Source organism: Bufo gargarizans, chromosome 1, assembly GCF_014858855.1.
Source record: "Bufo gargarizans isolate SCDJY-AF-19 chromosome 1, ASM1485885v1, whole genome shotgun sequence".
In the NCBI taxonomy this organism is placed as follows: Eukaryota; Metazoa; Chordata; class Amphibia; order Anura; family Bufonidae; genus Bufo; species Bufo gargarizans.
The window spans coordinates 244877440-244900555 of NC_058080.1; the positions used below are offsets into that span (position 1 = coordinate 244877440).

At 44.8% G+C, this 23116-nt stretch overlaps 1 protein-coding gene across 2 annotated transcripts in view; it reads left to right on the forward strand.

Annotated features, from left to right (window-relative positions):
- LOC122924634 (alcohol dehydrogenase 1-like) overlaps positions 1-20820 on the forward strand; it is a 159113-nt gene extending 138293 nt beyond the window's left edge. For both annotated transcript variants that reach the window (XM_044275925.1, XM_044275934.1), the window contains 3 exons: positions 2774-2909; positions 7343-7481; positions 20302-20820. In XM_044275925.1, the coding sequence (XP_044131860.1) occupies positions 2774-2909; positions 7343-7481; positions 20302-20326 (300 nt within the window). In that variant the 3' untranslated portion in view covers positions 20327-20820. The remainder of the gene's footprint in view (positions 1-2773; positions 2910-7342; positions 7482-20301) is intronic.
- Positions 20821-23116: the final 2296 nt, after the last annotated feature.

Genomic DNA, 23116 nt, shown 5'->3' on the forward strand with positions numbered 1-23116 from the left:
TAGGATTTGGCACCTCTTAGATGGGGATCTCAAATCCTTGACATTATAAGTCACCACTCTTAAATCAGACATGGTCATAAGAGATGTAAGTAGTGGATGAAGCTAAAAATGTAGGTGAAAAATGTGTGATATCAACCAACCAGAGTGGGGGGAGGATGCCGCCTCGAGGTAAGCGCTGATTCCAGTAAAGGCAGAGGTTTTCGCAGATCAGTGGATGCAAATGAAGCATACAATTTAGAGTGTTCTTGAGACCTATCGGGGGACAAAAAAAAGTTAACAAAATAAAAGGAAAAACATAAACAGAACCAACAATAGCACCAGGCTGGTACTAAGCTATGATAACCAACTGAAGTCAGTGGCAAGGGGGGAATTGCATTACTCTCACTAGAGTGCAACCATGACGATCCCTCATTAAGGAGAAAAGTTTAAGCATCAGTGTCCGCCCAAACAATATCTTAAAGATAGGGGGAGCATTGCGACACTTCTAAGCAAAAGTAAGTGGTAGAAGTAATTAGTGATAAGATCCTATCAACATTATACTAGAACTAGGAGGCAAAAATAACTGTCAAGAGAGTGACTATGTGGAAACCAAACAATATGACCTTTTCCCAAATGGAGATTGGGAGAAATCACATAGTATGCATCAGTCGTCTGAGAGTGTCAGTCTCTTTGAGGACGATGATTGGCGTTTTCTTCTAATCTTTTGAGACCTTTGAGTGCGAGGGGTCTCCCACGGGCCATCCGAAGTCAGAGTTGGTAATCCAGAGATATCTCTCACTAAGTCCCAGTTCTCAATAGGGAGCGTCGGAATTTGCAGGATGTCGTACGCTTTATCCAAATCTGCATAGGATTGAATGGATACTCTGCGACCATCGTGAAAAAAGGACAGTCCAAATGGGAACAACCACCTGTACATGATTTTCATGTTCCTCAATAGATCTGTAAGCGGCTTCAGGGATTTACGCTTTTTAAGTGTGGATTGGGCTAAGTCCTGAAATATGGAGATCGGGTGGTCATCCCATGTCAATTGAGGGGCGTTTCTGGCTCCATTCAAGATTGCCTCTTTAGCAGGGAAGTGCAAGAACTTGCAAATTATGTCTCTGGGAGGTTCTGTGGATTGAGGCTTGGGGCGCAATGCCCTGTGGGCTCGTTCAATAAGAACTTCATGTGTTGAGTCAGGCCCCAGGAGCTGCAGACATATTTGTGTCACCGTCTCAGAAATCTCCTCCGTGCCCACTGATTCAGATATTCCTCTGAAGTGGAGGTTGTTTCTCCTGCTTCTGTTTTCTTGATCCTCAAGTTGTAAATAGAGGGCATTGAGATGTTTCTGGTGGGCCCCTAGGTAGTCAGAGACCACCGCTTGGTGTGAGGTAAGGGCAACGTTAGCTTCTTCAAGCGCCTCCACCCTTCTCCCTATGTGCCTCATGTCCTCTTTAATGGAATTGAGGTCGGTCTTGAGCGGTTCTAATGCTTCAGACAGCTCTCTCTTTAAGAAGGACCGGGAGAGTGCAAGCGTGTCTGCCTCAGGGGAGCCGTCTCTCACCTTCTCAGCAGTGCATTCAGCTTGCTGTTTGCTTCTCGGTGTGCGCGGAGGCTCCGGCGCCATCTTGGATTCTCTGCTTGCATAAGTCTGCGCCGCTTTTTAAATAAATTTCTCCATTCCTCCCGCTTGAGAAGTCGATTTAGGAGGTTCAGGGGCCTCAGCAGGCCTAGGGCCACCTATCTTGACCATTTTGGGCATAAACAGCTGAAGATTAGAGCTTCTGAGGGAATCGTTCTCAGCAGAGCTTCACATCACACAGCTATCCGGCTCCGGCGCTAGCTCCGCCCCCAGCATTTGGATATTCTAATTACTAGTGATGAGCGGCAGGTCCCATATTCAAAATCGCGATATTTCGCGAATATGTGGTAGAATATCCATCACATATTCGCAAATATTCGTATTCGAGATTATTTAGCGATTGCGAAAAATCTGCAATGTAAAAATCGCGTAATGCAAAGTGGGTCAAAAACGAATATATAGCACTATAGAATATAGTGCTATATATTCATTTTTTTCAAATTTTCATCATTTTTCTCCATCTGAAGTCATTGTCCCTCAAGCAATTTAAGCAGGGAGGAATCATGACTTCAGATGGAAAAAAATGACGAATATTCTAAAAAACAAATATATAGCACTATTTGGAATATAGTGCTATATATTCATTTTTAGAATATTTGTCATTTTTTTCAATCTGAAAATATGATTCCTCACTGCTTCTTGATTGTGGGCCAATTAGTCATTGGCCCACAAGCAACTTAATCAGGAGGGAATCATGACTTAAGAAGGAAAAAAAAAAAAGAATATTCTAAAAAAACTAATATCTATCACTATATGGAATATTTGCTATATCGAATATTTGTCATTTTCTAACATCTGAAAACATGATTCCTCCCTGTTTAAGTTGCTTGTGGTCCAATGACTCATTGGCTCACAAGCAAGAAGCATAGAGAAATCATGTTTTCAGATGTTAAAAAATTACAAATATTCGATATAGCGAATATATAGCACTATATTCGAAATATTAGCAAATTCTCGAAGTTGCGATATTCGAGATAAATATTCGTAATTCGAATATTCGCGCTCAACACTATTAATAAAATCATTATAAAATATTTAAATTTTGTCCATCTCTCTTTGAAAATGTGGGTCTCAAAACCAATATTGTCTGTACTGTAACCAAATTGATATATTTCTCAATGCTGACCTGTGTTTTATTGCGTTTTCTATTAGACATCTGCTCTCAAATCCACCCACTTTGGCTATGGAAAAACTGTGATTGTAGGTTTAGCTCCTTCAACTGCTACGATTTCATTTGATCCAATGCTAGTTCTAACTGGACGTGTTCTGACTGGAGCAATTCTTGGAGGTATTATATTCAGTTCCAGGGCACATGTACTATATAACTTGTATATATATATAGGATGTGTCATTGGTGAAAATTTTTATTTGTATTGTACAGCAGATCTTCTGCCCATCATAGCCATAGTGTGGGGTAACTGCATGTGTCAATTTGATTGCCAATCCAATTGACAACATTCAGGGTGCTGCCATACGTTTAGGTTTTTATGTGCCATTTTTTTTAAAGCCAAAATCAGATGTGAATCCTAACAAAAGAGAAGTATAAAGGACAGATACAACTTCTCCACTTTTTTTTCAGTCCACTCCTGGTTTTGGCTTCAAAAACTACATTAAAAAGCCTGAATATGTGTCAGCACCCTAAAGCAGGCCATACACCAGATCATTTCTATGAATGGGGTACAGGTCATGTGGCACAAATAATTGAAACTGACAAAATATTTAAAACATCAGATCAAGTTTTTCACATATATCAATGTACATCTGTCATGAGCTTTATGTTACAAAAGTCACCACCAACAGTTGTCAGAAAATAGTCTAAATCTGCATTTTCAGAAATCCGAAATCCCTGGTGTATGGTCAACTAAACCAAAAACTACCAATATGTAAATAGCTATCCCGTTAATTTTATATTTATTGTAAAGATCATGAGAAATTAACCATTTTACCACTTTCATCCATTAAAAATGTTACAGTTACATTTACTTCCATAGTATGGTTCCATCTGTTGTGATGTTAACAGTGTATATCAATATGTACTTCTACTGTATCTACCATGCTAAATGATGGTGGACATACCGGATCCACCAAGTTTGCAGCACCCGGGGCAAGGATTCACCAAGGCAATGCCCCTCCATACTTGCCTCACAATTTTATATCAGAAAGAGGGACAAAATCAATGTGGCATGCTGCAGTAATTTTTTTCAAGCTAAGCCATACCTCTAACTCCACCAAGTGAATAACTGTACTCAACCAATCCCACCCAGTCCCCTTACGGTTATGGGTAAATAGCTTAAAACTTAACTTTTAATAATATCTTTATGAATATTTTTACTCCAGTTTTAAGTCACAAGCCCATTTTTTGCAACTGTTTAGGAGTGGCGAGGGTGTGAGGCAGGGGCTGACTGGCAACTTTTGGCCCAGGGGGCAAGTAACACCCAGAGGCCCACTGAGCCCCCCCCCCCCCCACTTTCGTCAGCCATGTAAATAAGAACACCGTAAAACAAAATAAACTAGGCATGCTCCGATATATCGGCCGCCGAAACACATCAGCCGAAAATTGCATTTTTGGTATAATGCCGAAAGTGTCATTTTCTGGCTGATACAGTGCATCCGTGTATTCTCTCCTCCCCGCTGGGCGCTGCTCTGTGTCCCCCCCATGACACTTGATGACTGTATAACATAAACATATTTCATTTGAAAACTTACAGTTACTTGACCCTTGGGGATCTCGGACGCCACTTCCACGCTTTGGCCGGGGGCTCGGCGGAGCTGATGTTGTGTTTTATCCTAATGAGAAAGATTTCATAATAAGGATTTGGAGAAGGGGCAGAGGGGTCACAGAGCAGGGAGAGGCTGGGGCTGCTACTAGGGGGTCATACCATGGGGGAGTAATAAAGCCCACCATAATGCCCCACCCCCCCAGTAGAAATAATTCTCCTTATAATAGACAGTGCACAAAATACCCCCTTGTAATATCCCCAGTTGAGCTAATGTCCCCATAGTGCCCCCTATAATGTGCCAGTAGCCAGATAGGGGCCCCCTATAATGTGCCAGTAGCCACATAGGGCCCCCCTATAATGTGCCAGTAGCCACATAGGGCCCCCCTATAATGTGCCAGTAGCCACATAGGGCCCCCCTATAATGTGCCAGTAGCCACATAGGGCCCCCCTATAATGTGCCTGTAGCCATATGCCCCCCCCCCATAATGTGCCAGTAGCCATAGGTCCCCTATAATCTGCCAGTAGCCATAGCCCCCCTATAATCTGCCAGTAGCCATAGGCCCCCCTATAATCTGCCAGTAGCCATAGCCCCCCCTATAATCTGCCAGTAGCCATAGCCCCCCCTATAATCTGCCAGTAGCCATAGCCCCCCCTATAATCTGCCAGTAGCCATAGCCCCCCTATAATCTGCCAGTAGCCATAGGCCCCCCTATAATCTGCCAGTAGCCATAGGCCTCCCATATAATGTGCCAGTAGCCATAGCCCCCCATATAATGTGCAAGTAGCCATAGCCCCCCCCTATAATCTGCCAGTAGCCATAGGCCCCCCATAATGTGCCAGTAGCCACATAGGGCCCCCCTATAATGTGCCAGTAGCCATATGCCCCCCCATAATGTGCCAGTAGCCATAGGTCCCCTATAATCTGCCAGTAGCCATAGCCCCCCTATAATCTGCCAGTAGCCATAGCCCCCCTATAATCTGCCAGTAGCCATAGCCCCCCCTATAATCTGCCAGTAGCCATAGCCCCCCCTATAATCTGCCAGTAGCCATAGCCCCCCATATAATGTGCAAGTAGCCATAGCCCCCCCTATAATGTGCCAGTAGCCATTAGCCCCCCTATAATCTGCCAGTAGCCACATAGGGCCCCCCTATAATGTGCCAGGAGTAGCCACTAACCAGATTGTGCCCCCCTGCCCCCCACCCCCCTCATAAAGTGCCAGCCCAGTAGTAGCCAGATTGGGGGGGGGGGGCTATAATGTGCCAGGAGTAGCCACCACTAGCCAGATTGTGCCCCCATGCCCCCCACCCCCCTCATAAAGTGCCAGCCCAGTAGTAGCCAGATTAGGGGGGGGGGCCTATAATGTTCCAGGAGTAGCCACCACTAGCCAGATTGTGCCCCCATGCCCCCCACCCCCCTCATAAAGTGCCAGCCCAGTAGTAGCCAGATTAGGTGGGGGGGCCTATAATGTGCCAGGAGTAGCCACCACTAGCCAGATTGTGCCCCCGTGCCCCCCTGCCCCCCACCCCCCTCATAAAGTGCCAGCCCAGTAGACTACTGGGCTGGCACTTTATGAGGGGGGTGGGGGGCAGGGGGCACAATCTGGCTAGTGGTGGCTACTCCTATAATGTGCCAGGAGTAGCCACCACTAGCCAGATTGTGCCCCCTGCCCCCCACCCCCCTCATAAAGTGCCAGCCCAGTAGTAGCCAGATAGGGACAGAAATAAAGAAAAAAAAAAAAAAAGTCAGTCAGAAATACTTACCTCCCTGCTTCTCTGGACTCCCGCCTCCAGCCAGCACAGAGATGCAATCACTTTACGGCAGTTAGGCCGCAGGACCGGCGCAGGTGGCGCGATGACGTCATCACGCCGATGACGTCATCGCGCTGCCTGCGCCGCTCCGGCGCACTGCTCCCCTGCTCCCCGTCTCGTCCCTGGCAGCCGTAAAGCGTCCCTGACATAAAGCGGCTGTTTATTCCGGCACGGACGGCCGGCCGGCCGGCCGGCCGGATTGCCCCCCTGCCCCCCGGCCCAGTCCGCCCCTGGTGTGAGGCAGGCCTAGACTCCAGCGTTGACACATTTACTATCTTTTATACTGGAAAACAGACATAAAAAAGGACCTAATCCAGGGGGTCAAGTAGTTTTTACTCTAGACGCATGGACTGCCGGAGGTATGCCTAATTAATAAATTAGGCTAATCCTCCAGCAAAGCAAAAGGGGAATAATGATCGGTGTAAAAAGGCTGTCTTTTTAAATGACCCCCGGTATCATACCCTATAAAGAGCAAAAAGAATATTCACATAAGAAAGAGATGGCAACTGCCCCTGTTATATCCACAGCAGGGGACGCTGTGCTGACTCTGTAAGACCTAGCCATAACAATTAGTTACAGTAGTTGTCACTTCACTGTAGTAATGCCCACCTTTTGCCATCCTCACTGTTGTTTATGCCACCTTCAGCTCCATTAATAAAGTAAAAAGAAAAAACTGAAATACTTAACTGTTTCCCTGATGATCAGGCACATCCAGCATTCCACAGCAGCTGGGGCAGCATGATGTGGTCACACACACACTGCTGCTGGCTGTGTAGGGGTCTGATTCCCAGGCTTTCATCACTTCTCTCACACAGCCAGGCAGCACAATGTGTGAACTTTGTCCAGTGCCAAGGGGGCTTATCCCGACAGCAGGAGTGCTTTTGAAATGCTGGGTCTCACCGCCTGAGGGTGCTGTGTTCCAGCGGCAGTGGCCACCATGTGGCACCACACCAAATTAGAGTAGGGACCCAATCACAAGAGTGGGCTTATGCATTTTAATAAAAAAATATACAAAGGCCTCAAAATGATTCTGAAAAGCAATAGATCAATGCATAGTGTTTGGATGTGCGATCCATGTTCTTTTTTAATTTTCCTTTAATTACTATAATCTCTTTCTCATATTAATACAACATCAAATCAGAAATGTAGAAGAAATATTATAATTAATAATAACTTCTGTTTGTTGGGACAGGTTTTAAGCCTAAGGATGATATACCAAAACTTGTGTCTGAATATCTGAATAAGAAGTTTAACTTTGATGGGCTGATAACACACAGATTACCATTTCTGAAGATCAATGAAGGGTTTGAACTTCTGCATAAAGGAGATAGGTATGCTTTATGTCTTAAAACAATAATAATTAAAAATAATAATACATACATTTCATTTTACCCAATCCCCAACATGGACCTAGCCTAATACAGTACAAGGAATAAAACATGTTAGGGATTTTAAATATTGTTTTAAAGAGCACTCTGGCTAAGGCTACTTTCACACTGGCGTTTCTGGGTCCGCTTGTGAGATCCATTTCAGGGCTCTCACAAGTGGCCCAAAACGGGTCAGTTTAGCCCCAATGCATTCTGAATGGATAAGGATCCGTTCAGAATGCATCAGTTTGGCTCCATTCCGCCTGCACTCCGCTCTGGAGGAGGACACCAAAACACTGCTTGCAGCGTTTTGATGTCCCCCTTACGATGCGGAGCCAAACTGATCCGTCCTGACTTACAATGTAAGTCAATGGGGATGGATCCGTTTTCACTGACACAATATGGTGCAATTGAAAACGGATCCGGCTCCCATTGACTTTCAATGTAAGTCAAAATGGATCCGTTTGCATTATCATGAACAAAAAAACTAAAATAATATATATATATATATATATATATATATATATTTATTTATTTTTTGTTCATGGTAATGCAAACGTATCCGTTCTGAATGGATACAAGCGTTTGCAGATACCAGACGGATCCGCACCTAACGCAGGTGTGAAAGTAGCCTTACTCATCAACAATATTCTAGCTGTGTATATTGCCTTATCCCATCTCGGCTGTTTCCATACATTTCAAACCCTTTCATTATGGGCTTGCGATCACATTCTGATCACTAGTCCAGACTTTTTTCCATCCTTTGTAGACAGGAGGACAGTCTTTCCTGTATGGCTCTGATTTTCATACACTACTCACAAAAAGTTAGAGATATTTGGCTTTTGGTTGAACTTTCAGGATGAACCTAAAATGCACTCTAACCTTTACAGGTCAACGTAATGTGACCTTCTCTAAACTTTTGAATGCACATGTCCAACTGTTCAATGTTTCAGTACTTTTTGCACAACTTGCTGTTCTCTAGCAAGGAGCTTTAAGGGAAAGTTCACAACAGGTGTTTGATCTATGAATCACCCAAAACATTTCAATTACAATTGGTATTTAAACAGTTCTCCTCATCTTGCTTTTCACATTTTGACATCATGAGACCAAGATGACACCTAACAATTGATCAACAGTACCTCACCATAGTGAGGCTTCAAGTAGGATGTTCTCAGATGTAAGTTGTCACTGAGCTTAGAGTGTCACAGAGTGTAATCAGCAGGTCGCAACAGAGATACAGAGAAACTGGAAGAGTTACAGGAAGACATAGAAGTGGGCGTCCTTTGGCCACATCCAACACTGATAACCTCTTCATTGTGAACAATGCCCTGTGGAACCGGATGATAAATGCCACACATTTGACCTGATGTACAGGTCTGGATTTTAGCACCCTTTTCATTAAAGTATCTATATGTTATTTGGAAGCTGGATCTCCCTCTTCACTTATATTTCTACTATTGCTTAGTTCCTGGTGAATATTCGTGCTTCCATTTCGACCTGGGACCAGGTGAGCCTCGACAATTGCTTTTGATAAATGCCACACAACGCCATGCACATTTAAGGGAGGGGTGAGGCACCCAAGTGTCATGTCAGACCATTAGAAACTGTTTACTGCTTGCTGGACAACCTGCAAAGGTACCTGACTAAACCACCAGGCACAGGCATCATTGTCTTGCAGGGGCCAAGGAGCATCTATGGACGAGGGACCAGTGGGCCTCAGTGCTGTTCACTGATGAAAATTGATTCACGCTGAGCATAAATGATGGCCACCAACAATGTTGGAGATGTCAAGGAGAGCGCTATGCACCAGACACTGTTGTGACCAGACAAGCCTTTGGTGGTGGTGGTGTTACAGTGTGGGTAGGTGTGTCTAGTCAATACAGAACTGCCCTACACATTGTGAATGATACAGTGACAAGCTCATACTACTTGAATAACATTATTAATCTTATCATTTTGCCTCTGCATGAACAACACAGGCCTAATTTTATCTTCATGGACGACAATGCGCCAGCTCATTGAGGTTGCATCATTAGGGAATGGCTGCTGGAGAGTGGAGTTCCTAAAATTAAGTGGCTTGCACTTTCTCCAGACTTGAATCTCATTGAAAACCTATGGGAACAGCTGAGTTGCTGTGTAGAGGCTCATAACTCTGTACCCAAGAACCTCAATAATCTTGGTGCCGCCCTTCAAAAATAGTGGGATGCAATGCCACAGCAGACAATAAGTCAACTCGTGAACAGCATGAAATATCGTTGTCAAGCTGTATTTGATGTAATAAGACATTTACATTTTTTGTGGGGGTATACCCACCACTAGTGTTGATCGAGCACCAAAGTGCTCAGGTGCTCAGCCCGAACACCTCAGGATGCTCCCGAGCACAATGGAAGTCAATGGGAGAACCCGAGCATTAAACCAGGCACCCCCTGCTCTGAAGAGGGTAAGGTGTCTGGTTCATAGGAAAAGGTCATAAATTGATGGAAACACCACCAAAGGTGTTGGGGGAGGATGTTTACAAGCATCTTGGACTCCCAGGTTGCTGCTGGGAATGATGTTGTCCAAGTAGTATGCCACTTTTACAGACTGACAATAATACGGCCAAGACTGAAGATAAAATTGATTTTAGTGAAAAAAAATTTAGGAAACATTCTTTCCTGTAAATTTACTTGTATCGAAAGTGCAAGTGCTGCCAAAAATTACAAGCAAGAGGCACTCCGATACAACCTGTATGTCACATAAAGTTGAGCTGACCCTCTAAAAGGTTGTAGGTGAGGGCCTGCAGGTGAGCTAACCCTGTAAAACATTGTATGCGAGGGTCTGCAGGTGAGCTAACCCTGTAATAGAATGTAGGTGAGGGCCTACTGGAGAGCTGACCCTGTAAAACATTATATGTGAGGGCCTGCAGGTGAGCTGACCCTGTAAAACATTATATGCTAGGGCCTGCAGGTGAGCTGACCCTATAAAACATTATATGCAAGGGACTGCAGGTGACCTGGCCCATTAAAAGATTGTAAGTGAGGGCCTGATGGTGAGCTGACCCTCTAAAAGTTTGTAGGTGAGGGGCTAGAGGTGAGCTGACCCTGTAAAACATTATATGCGAGGGCATTATATGCGATGAATAAGCATGTTGATATGATGGAAGAGGAGGAGAAAATTAAGATTCAACCATATACCCTTTTTTGTGGTGGAAGGGGTGCATGGGAATACAGTGTATTCAATACATTGCAAACAACACATTTAAAGTGCCTTTATGTTTATCAGCTTTCCTCTGGTGGAGTCGAGAAGTCAGGGTTAATCCAGCCCTTGTTAACTTTTATAAGAGTCAACCTGTCAGGATTTTCAGTTAACAGGCGGATACGCTTATTTGTTATAATGCCACCAGCACCACTAAATACCTGCTCAGACAAAACGCTGGTGGCAGCGCAGGCCAGCACCTCCAAGGCGTAGAGCATCAGTTCGTGCCACGTGTCCAGCTTGGACATCCAGTATTTGTAAGGCACTAAGGGATCCTTGAGGACACTGACATGGTCTGCTATGTACCCCTTCCATCTTCCAAAACGTTTCCCTCCTTGTGACACTAGGCCACGCATCAGGGTGAGGGTGCTGGTGTGGTGTCATTAAACTGTCCCTGGCTTTGGAGAGTGTTGCCCAGCCTCTATTGGAACTGCTGTTTGTTACTCTTGTCTCCCCCCCCTCGGTTTTCCAAGGAACTATGGACTCTGCCGCCATCGTTGTCAGATGGAAATTTTTGGAGCAATTTTTCAACAAGGACCTTCTGGCATTGCACCATTTTGCTCGTCCTCTCCACCTGAGGAATGAAAGATGACAAGTTCTCTTTTTAGCGGGGGTCAAGAAGGGTGAACACCCAGTTGTCCGTGTTGTCTAAAATGCGTATAACCGAGGGGTCGCGGGAAAGGTAGCCTAACATGAAGTCACACATGTGTGTCAGAGTACCAACAGGCAAGACTTCGCTGTTATGATCAGGAGGATGACTGTCCATCTCCTCATCCTCTTCCTCCTCTATAGCCCACCCACACTGAACAGATGAAATTAAACTTCCATGGGTACTACCCTCTATAGCGGAGGCAACCGTCTCCTGCTCCTCCTCCACTTCATCGTCCAATTCACACTGAGAAGACGAATTGAGGGTGGCCTGGCTATCACCCTGTGTAATGTCTTCCCCCATTTCCACCTCTTCCACATGAAAAGCGCCGTCCTTAATTGTGAGCAGCGAGTGTTTGATTAGACACAGAAGTGAGATGGTTACGCTGATAATAGCGTTATTGCCTCTCACCATCTGTGTTGATTCCTCAAAGTTTCCTTAAACCTCACAGAGGTCAGACATCCATGCCCACTCCTCACTTGTGAATAGTGGAGCTGACTGGAAGGCGACAACCATGATGCAGCTGATATTCCACTACTGCCCTCTGCTGCTCACAAAGCCTGACCAACATGTGGAATGTCGAGTTCCAGCATGTGCTCACGTTGCACAACAGTCGGTGAGATGGCAATTTCAAGCGCTGCTGCAGCGTTGACAGACTGGCTGAAGCTGTCGATGACTTGCGGATATGTGCATACACACGGCGCACCTTCACCAGTAGCTCAGGCAAATTGGGGTAGGTTTTGAGAAACCGCTGAACCAGTAAGTTTAAGACATGGACTAGGCATGGGATGTGCGTGAGCTTGCCGAGCTCCAAAGCCACCACCAAGTTATGGCCATTATCAGACACAACCATGACTGGTTGTAGGTTGAGTGGCGAGAGTCACAGCTCAGTCTGGTCTCTTATCCCCTCCAATAGCTCTGCGGCGGTGTGCTGTTTGTCCCCTAAGCATATCAGCTTCAGCACGGCCTGTTGCCTCTTCCCCACTGCAGTGCTACACTGCTTCCAGCTACCAACTGATGGCCGACTGGTGTTGCAAATGGATAATTCGGAGGTGGAAGTGGAGGCGGAGAAGGAGAAGTGGAGGTTGGAGCCACTAAATTAGGTGCTAATGGAAACCCTGATCGACATAGTGCCCACAATCCTTGGCATCGGTAGCACCTGTGCCATACCAGCATACGACTCGCTCCCATCCTCTACAATGTTCCTCCAGTGTGCCGTCAGGGAAATGTAGCGTCCCTGTCCGAATGCACTTGTCCATGTGTCCGCGGTTAAGTGGACCTTCCCAGTAACTGCGTTGGTCAGGGCACACATGATGCTATGGGACACATGTTGGTGTAAAATAGTGGCAGCTGGGGACTGTGTAACGCGTGACGGCTGACGACATCAGTGTCTACAAGCCTAAATGGTAAGATTTCCAGGGCCAGTAATTTGGAAAGCTGCACATTTAGTGCTATGGCCTGTGGGTGGGTGGCTGGGTATTTGCGCTTGCGTTCAAATACCTGGGGTAAGGACATTTGGACGCTGCGCTGGGACACGTAAGTGGATGTGGTCTCTGATTGTGCTTGCGAAGGTCCAGGGGCAGGGTAGGAGGCATCCGGGCCTACGACTTTGACAGGGGATTGGCCAGCACATAACACAGGGGAAGAGGAGATAGTGGTATGACCCGGAGACACAGATTGTGGACCCAGGCGTTCATCCCACTTATTACGGAGCTTGTATGCCATGTGGTGGATCATGCTGGTGGTGGTGAGGTTGCTAGTGTTCATGCCCCGGCTCATTTTAGTACGGCACAGGTAGCAAACTACGTCCCAACAGCAGCACATCTGGGGTATTTCTGCCCCTGTGGACAATCAGGACAGGTGGAACTTTTATAAATTAAATTTAAAAATGGCCCCTATAAAGACCTCCCCCAACACAAACACTGTGCAATGTTTTTTCTGTACTGGGGACAGAAGGAACAGGTGGTGGTCTTTTGGAGACCAATTTATTCTATATGTATTCTAATTTCTATTTTCTGTTCCTGCAGTTTTAGCAGTGAGGATCCGGTGTGCGGTTTCCACTTGACTACGATCCCCTTGTGCCTTAAGCTGTCCGTTCCTTAACACAGACAGGGTCTTAGGTTTACCTGTATGTAAAGCAGTTTAGGTAGCTTTTTCTAAAACTACCATGCGCCACCGCTGCCAGTTTGGTTCTAGCGTCTCTCTCCAGTCTCTCTCCGATCGGCAGGGGGGGGGGGGGGAATTAGGGAACTGCCGGCTCCGGATTGGAAGTAGTGATTTAAACTAAAGTTATTAATCACTTTCTTACATCCTTGACAGAAAACCAGAGGAAGTTCTACTTCGAACTTCCCCTGCATAATTTTTTCTTCTCCTTTTTACTCTGTGCTGTAAGGCTCTCTGATGTCAGAGTGAGGCGGAAGATTGTTCTCCTCCCCTCTCTGCTATTTAAGAAGCTAATTCTCCTTCAGCTGTCTCTCTGTTCACTCCTTGTTGTGAGAGTTGCTGATTCCTTAGTGCTGACATGGTTGTGCTCACGCACGATTCTGATGCTTCTGAGAAACACTCCTAGCTGATGCTACCTGCTAATTCTCCAGCTGCCTCGGCTGCTGCTGCAATCTGCCATTTTCTTCAATAGTTTTTTCTGAATTGTTTCAAATGTCTTCTCCGGGCTCGGGAGAGGTGCCCTCTTCGGGACGGAAGACCTCCAAAACGCAGGCACCTGACGTGTTGGGGCTGTAGCGCCTTGTTGTCGCCCCCCTTCAGATCCTGAGCCCCATTCTCTGGACATGATAACCTGGGTAAAATAATTCATGGGCAAGTCCATAACTGACGCATTAGCCCAGAAAAGGCCTAGACATGGTTCTCCTAGGAGATCTTCGTCTTTTGGAGAAGACCTGATGATTGTTGATGAACCCCATTCCTCGGCTTCAGATAGTGAGGAAGATGAGGACACTACCACCCAGATATTCCCGGTGGAAAAGGTTCAGCAACTATTGAGATACATCAGGTCAAGGGACCAGGATGTTGATCAAGGGGAAGCTTCTACATCCAACTTTAGGGGGCCTAGGGCCTACAAAGTGGAAGATTCGCTCAGAAGTTTGATGACAACTGAATGGAAGCATCCAGAGAAAGGACCGGTAATATACCCCCTAGTCCAAAGTCAGCTGGACCAATGGGTCCTTCTCCCAAGGTGGATTTAGCCATATCCAAGCTGTCAAGATGCACAGTGGTTCCCTCTGAGGATAGTTGTAATCTACAGGATCCACTAGATATAATAGTTGAATGCACTTTAAGAAGAAGCTATTCTGCTGCATCCGCCTCTGCCTCAGTTGCAGTTGCGTCCTTCGAGGTTGCTAATTTTCTCAGGAAGAAGCTCCTGGAAATTCAAACAGATGTAAACTCTGACATGGCTAGAACTGATATCAGTTCTCAGTTCAGGTCTGCTCTTTTGGGAGCAGATTTCTTGAGTGAGGCAGCATCTTAACAGCTTAGGTTGGCTTTAAAGTTGATGGCTCTTTCTGTGGCCAGTAGGAGGCCCCTCTGGTTCAGACCCTGGTAGGCAGACAATGCCTCTAGGTACAATCTTTGTGGTCTCCCTTACGAACCAGGGAGACTATTTGGGTCTGAGCTAGATAGGATTATGGAGGGACTCTCTGATAGAAAAGGATTGTGTCTCCCTCAGCAATCCTCTAGGGGGAGAGATAGGCAATTTAGGGTACCCAGATCCCAATCCTACCATAGATCCCACAGAGGACAACGCTCTCATGGCAGACCAAATCCTCGCACCCAGGACCCTAAGGATAAAAATTCAAGCCTCTGACGCCATCTCTACTCCTCTGGCAGATCTTATTGTAGACCCTCTTATTCCCCCCGGCTTGCTCACTCCTGTAGGCGGACGTCTCCGCCATTTCCCCAAAAATTGGGAACACAGACTTTCTGACCAGTGGGTCTTTCAAGTTATGAGAGGGGTACAGAATATGTTTTTTTAGCTCCTCCTCCTTCAAGGTTTGTGAGGATCTCACTCCTCTCTTCTGTAAAAGAACAATCCATCATTCTTTACCTACAAAAGGAAGCGCTAGAGCAAGTGCCCTCTGCAGAAAAAGGATCCAGAGTGTATTCCCCCATGTTTCTTGTACCCAAGCCGGACGGGAGCTGGCAAATGATAATAGATCTCAGTTACCTGAACCACTTTATAACCCAAAAGCGGTTCAGAATGGAGACCATTTGCTCGGTCATAGAAGCTCTTCAAACAAGGGACCTCATGGTCACCATAAACCTCAAGGATGCATATCTTCATGTACCCATTCATCCGGATCACAGAAGATACCTACGGATTGCTGTGTCTTTCAGGGGCACTGTCAGACATTTTCAGTTTGCTGTCCTGTCTTTTAGAATCTCTTCTGCCCCCCACACCTTCACAAAGAGAGTGGTCGCTATAGTGGCAGCCTTGAGGCTAGAGGGTTTAGAGATTATTCCTTATCTAGATGACTAGCTACTAAAAGCCGCGTCTCCAGAGGTGTTGCAGAACCATCCTCATTTGGCTCTTACTTTTCTCCAGCATTTAGGCTGGATAATAAATTGTGAAAAATCCGAAATCGTACCGGCAACATCAAAAAGATTCTTGGGGTTCATAATAGACTCCTCTTGGATGACTCTCTCCCTCACTCCAGAGAGACGCCAGAAGCTAATCAGAGCCTCAGTGTTTCTAATGGTCCCCCGTGTGGTTTCCATCAGAACCTTGATGAAGATGTTGGGCCACATGTCAGCAACTGCAAAGGCAGTCCCTTGGGCCCTAGCACACTTGCGCCCTCTTCAGTCAGAAGTGTTGGGCCTGTGGAACCGCAACCTTACTTGGTTAGACAAGAAATGCTCCCTGTCTCCTCGGGTATGCCGTGGAAGCAGCCTGAAGATGGGAGGTCCTTGATTCCACCCCGTTGTTTCATGTTGACCACAGAAGCATCCCTTCTAGGTTGGGGAGCCTATCTGGAAGAAGTTCCAGTACAAGGTACTTGGACTCACCAAGAGAGCCAAATGTGGTCAAACTTAAGAGAATGGTCCGGTTGGAGCTCCTACACTTTGTGCCTCAAGTCCAGGGCAAGGCAGTGAGAGTTTGCTAGAACAATATGACAACAGTATTCTACATAAACAGACAGGGAGGAACGAGATCTCAACCTCTCCTCCAGGAAGTGGGATGTATTCCTGTCTTGGGAAGAAAAAAACCTTACCCACCTGGCCGCAGTTCACATCAGAGGAACTCTCAATGTGGTGGCGGATCGCCTAAGTCGAAATCTTCCGGTGCCAGGAGAGTGGTCCCTAAGCAAAGAAGTCTTTCATCAGAATATGCAACGGTGGGAAATGCCAGAGATCAATCTAATGGTGACAAGATTCAATGCCAAGGTGGACAGATTCTGCTCCCTATACAGAGAGGACAATCCTTGGGCGGTGGATGCTCTGTCCATTCCATGGAGGATCAGGTTGGCCTATGTATTCCCTCCAGTTTCCATGATACCAACGGTATTAATGAAACTCAGGCAAGAACAGACCTCAGTGATCGGCATAATATCTTTCTGGTCGAAGAGGTCTTGGTTCACCCAGCTCAGGCACATGAGCCAGGGCCAATATTGGAAGCTTCCCCTGAGGCAGAACCTAGTACATCTGGCAGGGTCCTGCCTAGACTTGAAGAGTCTCGACCTGACCGTCTGGAGGTTGATCGCCCCCTTCTAGAGTCTAGAGGGTTTTCTGCAAGGGTCCCGAGGACTTTATCTCATTACAGATCGGTATCTACCAACAAAGCCTATTCCAAAATTGCAAGGATTTTTCCGCAGTGGTGTGCCCTAAATGTGGTGTCCTCTTGGATCCCCCTCTTTCTTCCGTTCTTCAGTTCCCTCAGGATGGATTAGACAAAGGTCTCAAACCCTCAACCTTATGAGTACATAACTCATCTTTGTCTGTAGTTTTGGGCAAGCCATTTTCTCAGGATCCTCTAATCAAAAGATTCCTTAAAGGAGCCGAAAGACTGCAACCTAGGATCCTGACTGAGCCCTATACCTCAGTGGGATCAGTCAGTTGTGTTCAGGGGGTTATGCTCTCCCCCCTTTTAGCCCCTTCAGAGCGTGGCTTTAAAGTTCTTGTCTTGGAAAACCAGTTTTTTGCTTGCCATTATTTCAGCAAAGAGAATCAGAGAATTGCAGGCCTTGGCTGCTGTGGAGCCATATATACTATTCTTACCAGATTGAGTCCTCCTGCGGTTTCTCCCTACCTTTGTTCCTAAGATACCTTCTTTCCGCAATTTAAACCAGGTAATTTCTTTACCAGTTTTTTTTATCCATCTCCAGTGTCGGAAGAAGAGCAGATCCTACAGACCCTAGATGTTGCCAGAAGTATGAGGATATACCTAGAAAGAACTAAAGACTTTTGAAGATTTGAGAATTTTTTCATTTTTTTTGCCGGATCGAACAAAGGTATTAAAACTTCTAAACCGGCATTAAGCCATTGGATCAAAGAGGCCTTCAGAGTAGCTTTAATCGATCAGGGATTGGCGCCCCTTGCTTTTATCCGGCTCATTCTACCCTAGCTGTAGGCCATTATAGGCTTGACTTAAGGAGTTCAGAACACACCGCCTTTGGCAGGTCTGTCTTGAATTCAGCTGAGCTGGAAGACCCTCTCTCAAGGTTCTCTTTTTCCTAAGTCCCCAGTTGTGCTGCTGTTGGGACGTAAGGGAATCGTTAATTTGTTTTCCTTTAGTCCTAACAGCAGCACAAGTATATCCCTCCCTTTAATTTTTTGTTTGTGTATTACTTAACAGTTTGCACGGTGTTTGTGTTGGGGAGGTCTTTATAGGGGCCTATTTGGTTAATTATCACTTTATTTTGATTTAATTAATAAAAGTTCCACCTCTCCTGATTGTCCACTTCCACTTCCTCACTCTGCTCATCCTCCTGACTTGTTGACCTTACTACAACCTCAGTGATCGACAACTGTGTCTCATCCTCTCCCTCAACCTCTTGAGACAGTAATTGCCATTGACTTATTGGCAACTGTGTCTCATCATTATCCATCTCATTAAACAGTAATTGTCATTCCCCACCATTATTTTCTTGTGACTGTGGATGCTCAAGAGTTTGGTAATCAGGGCACAAGATCTATCCCTCTTTAAGCGTGCTTGGCGAGAGGGCCAAATCAAGGAATGGCGCTGAAAAGAGGTAATATCCAAGTGTGGAATCACTTGTTTGCCCAGAAGAAGGATCAGGATGGGGATTGTGTTGAGCAGACTCTTGGCTACTGAAACTGGACTTGGTGGAAGACAGGGTGGTGCTTAACCGACTGGAAGCATTTTCTGCTGCAATCCAACCGACTACTGGTCGCACTGGTCTGACTTCAAGAGTGGTGTCCTGCGCCGCCCTGCAAACTGGGACATGAAGCTAGGTATCATGGATGACTGTTTTTGTTGTGCTCTGGCAGCAGGCAAAGTTTCAACGTGCCCAGGGCCACGGCCTCTGTGTGCACCATCAGCATCTCTGCCACTTCCCTGTTCCTTACTGCTCGCCTTCTTCATTTTAAATGTGATATATGCTTGAAATTATGTCACATGTACAGTAGCGTAGGATTTGGGATGTGGAAACATCACACAGGAGATATTCCGCAGATAATGTCAATGCTGTCACCAGCGGCTAATAAAAAATTACAGGGAATGTCACAGGTATTTGGGATGAGGAAACGTTACACAGGAGAGGTACCACCGGTAATGACACTGTTCAAAGGGTCTACATAAAAAGTACACTGTATGTCACAGATAAACATTTTAGGCGCACATGTGGCGCAGCTAATCTCACTGTCCGAAGCGGACACCGTCTATTGAAAAAATACACTGAATGTCACAGATATTTTTTGGATGCACACACTTTACACAGGAGATGTGGCGCAGCTAATGTCACTGTCACTTAAAAGGACTTTTGGGTCTCTGAAAAGTTATTTCTAATTAAAATATTTCTATATCACTCACTACACTGTCTGTCCCTTCCTCAGCACAGCTCTTCCTAAGACTGAGCCGAATTTGCATCATCGTTCTGGCCAGCCAATCACTGTAATGCCAGTAACCAACTTACTTGCATGTTTTTTGGCTGCATAGCAGCCAAGAAACGTATGGGGAGGAGACTCGAGCATTGCGTTCGAACACATGCGGTATTCGGCCAAATACCGCCATGTGCTGAGCATCGAGATGCTCGAGCCGAACTGGTGTTTGGCCGAGCATGCTCGATCAACACTACTCACCACTGTTGTTGGCTTTTGTTTCACCATTGCATTCTTCTACTTAAATGACCTACTTTCATGATATAATATCACTGTAGCATGAACCTTTTACGTTTTACCAAAATTTCAACCAAAAGACAAATAGTGTATATTGTCCTAAACTTAAAAATAAAACAATAAATAATTTTAAACTTTCTGGAGAAGCACCGACATGTTAGGAATAGTATTTCACATTATCACTCAGATATAAACCACCACTCTTTGTATTGTAAGACACATGTATGTGCTAACCAGGGGCAGGATAAGTCCATCACCCTGGTAACCTAACCAAGTCTTCCAGTTTTAACTATTTGTTGCCCATACATTGCCAGTAGGTATTCAAAGTCCTTAAGTAAATGTGATTCAACAAAAAATTATATTTAACTCAGTGGTATTAAATTAACTATTTTAGCAATAATTAACCCTTTGCAGTGGTCCCCTGGGACACTGCATATGCAAGTACAATTTCAGCAGTTGAGTATTTCTTTATGCATTAATAACTATATTCAGACTGACTAGGTTATGCCATGATCTTTAAATGGAACAAATAACAGATATAGAGAGCTAATGTAAATACCTAAGATGTTTGTAAATAATGTGTTTTCTCTTTAGTATCCGTACAGTGTTGACTGTTTGAAAAGACTGGTCCCAGTCAACATCTAATGAAGAAATCCTTAATGATGTCTTCTTGCAAGATGCAACATTCATTTATCACAAGAAATTTCATTCACTTCTATATTATAATTAAATGCTCTAATGCTACAAATTATGGTGGGTGTACACTGTATCCTCAATATATATCATGTTATTTAGATACACATCAGGAAAAATGCATAAATGGATTGTCAAGTCTTTTCTTACTTTTTCAAATTTCATTTTTAATTGTTTTCTCCTCCCGATCATTTGCTTCCTGGGAGTCTGTGTATGACAATGAGATTCAAAAAATACTATAGAGAGAATCCCTGTGTCATGCACCACCCCTTTTGGCCCTGTAGTAGGCATAACTCAGTGTATAAAGTTTTGCCCGGAGTGATCTTTTAATTCATTGCTGGGACAATATCATAAAATGAGGACAGTGTTACTGTCTCATTGTAATAAATGTCACTTGACCAATAAAGATCTCTGTGCTTATTTTTTCTGTCTGTTTTGCTTGCACCATGGATACTCTTACTAGCGATACGGTGTTCTTAAAGGGGTTGTCTTTCAGAAAGTAGGGAATGTGATAAAATCACAAATATAGCTCACTTACACTCCAGTGCAGTCACTCAAATGCTTCCATCTGGCTTTGTTGTTGACCTGGAGTGATGACATTGTGACTACTAACACATGACATGAAAACCAAAATAACTCCGACAGGGAAATAACCCTATCACTCATGTGTGAACACATAAAAGCCACTCTACCAAATCACATAGACCACACATCTAATATAACAAAACATCACTTTATTGAAACACAATGTAACAATGACAATAAACACATATAAAATCATGCGGCTGAGTACTGTGATAGAGAACCCACTTGGCCAGTAAAGTGCATCCAATCTATATACATAAAAAAGGATGTGCATATGTGTGTACGTACGTGTGTATGTTCCATGAAAACTCAAAAACGTAACCATCCATTTCAACGAAGCTTGGTATACACATCCCTTGCTACCTGGAAAGAAATCTTGTGGGGGTCTTAGCTCTCTAGGACGTACCGTTACCGAGATATTCCCAAAAAATGACCTGCATTAGCCAATACAAGCCTGCAAGTCTTTCACTTAAATCCTTAATAGAAAACATTGCTGCACACAGCTGATTCAATTTGCCATTAATCAGTGAAATGTATTATTCACAACTTGTTTTATGTTGCATACATGATCCAGTGGATGCCCATATATCAGAGTCACATTGTATAAGTACTGAACGTTTCGGCCCATATCGGCCTTCCTCAGCAGTATATGATCTGGCAGTGACGGCTGTGGTCCAGCGCACCCGCCCGCTGTCACTGCCAGATCATATACTGCTAAGGAAGGCCGAAATAGGCCGAAACGTTCAGTACTTATACAATGTGACTCTGATATATGGTCATCCACTGGATCATCTATGCAACATAAAACAAGTTGTGAATAATACATTTCACTGATTAATGGCAAGTTGAATCAGCTGTGTGCAGCAATTTTTTCTATTGCGGATTACGACTAACAAGTCTTTTGCAGCACCAGCGATGTGTGGTGCTTCACTTTGTGATTACTTTCACTTAAATCCTAACTGCCATACACACGGTCACATGTCCCTTATCAGTCAATAGAAGCTTGCAGGTCCTACTCCAGGTTGCCATAACAACTGATCACAGGTTTTAGCAGTTGGTAGGTCCTTAAATATTCAGTCATATGACGTATGATGGCACAACTACACTGCTACATGCATGGGGGGCAGGGGCCACTATTAAACGGATGGGCACGGTGGAGGTTCACTGTTAAAGGGGTGGGCGCTGTGGAGTTAACTGTTAAAGTATGAACTCATCCTTACAGGTCGATGTTAGTGCCAAGAAGAAGCGCACTCCTTTTACACACTTGTCAGCTGATTCCACATAGATGTCTACAGAACATGTTCTATTACCGTATTTTTCGCCCCATAAGATGCACTTTTTTCCCCCCAAAAGTGGGGGAAAAATCCCCCGGCGTTTTATAGGGCGAATGCTGCATTTTACATCGCAGTCTGTGTGTGTGGGGGTGGGGGGGGGGGGAGGGTAAAGTTAGTGTGTCCAATGTAAATGAAGAGATGAGGAAGTTATTGGAGGAGGTGGACATTTTTATTTCCACCTAAATAATTTGCTAAAGATTTTACTGCATATAAGTGCAGCGCTTAACGCAGAATACAAGTTTTTTTTTCCACTCAAATATTTAAAAAGATATTTTAGCGCATATCAGTGCAGCAATTAACGCCTAATACAAGATTTTTTTCCACCCAAATATTTCACAAGAGATTAGCGCATATCAGTGCAGTGCTTAACGCCGAATACAAGTTTTTTTTCCAACCAAATATTTCAAAAGAGATTTTAGCGCATATCAGTGCAGTACTTAATGCAGAATACAAGATTTTTTCTGAAGTGAACTGGACGTAGCAGAGGAAGTAGGTCCGCGCTGGAACAGCGAGACGTGGACCTTGTGCGTTTTCTGTGCTGCAGAAAAGTCCCCATAGTGTCCAGTAAGCAATACCGTAAATAGATGCGGGATGGTGTGAATTATTTGCATTTTTGTGCAGGGTTAGTGTATAGTGTATTCACCTGTATTGGTGTGCCACTCTTATGGACGTCGTCACGTAAGTGCGCAGTGTGTGAAACGTAAATACAAAATTTCAACACAACGTAATTCAGTCCATACCGCAAAAAAGACTTTCCCACATATAACTTCAGCGCTGAACACTGAATATATTTTGAT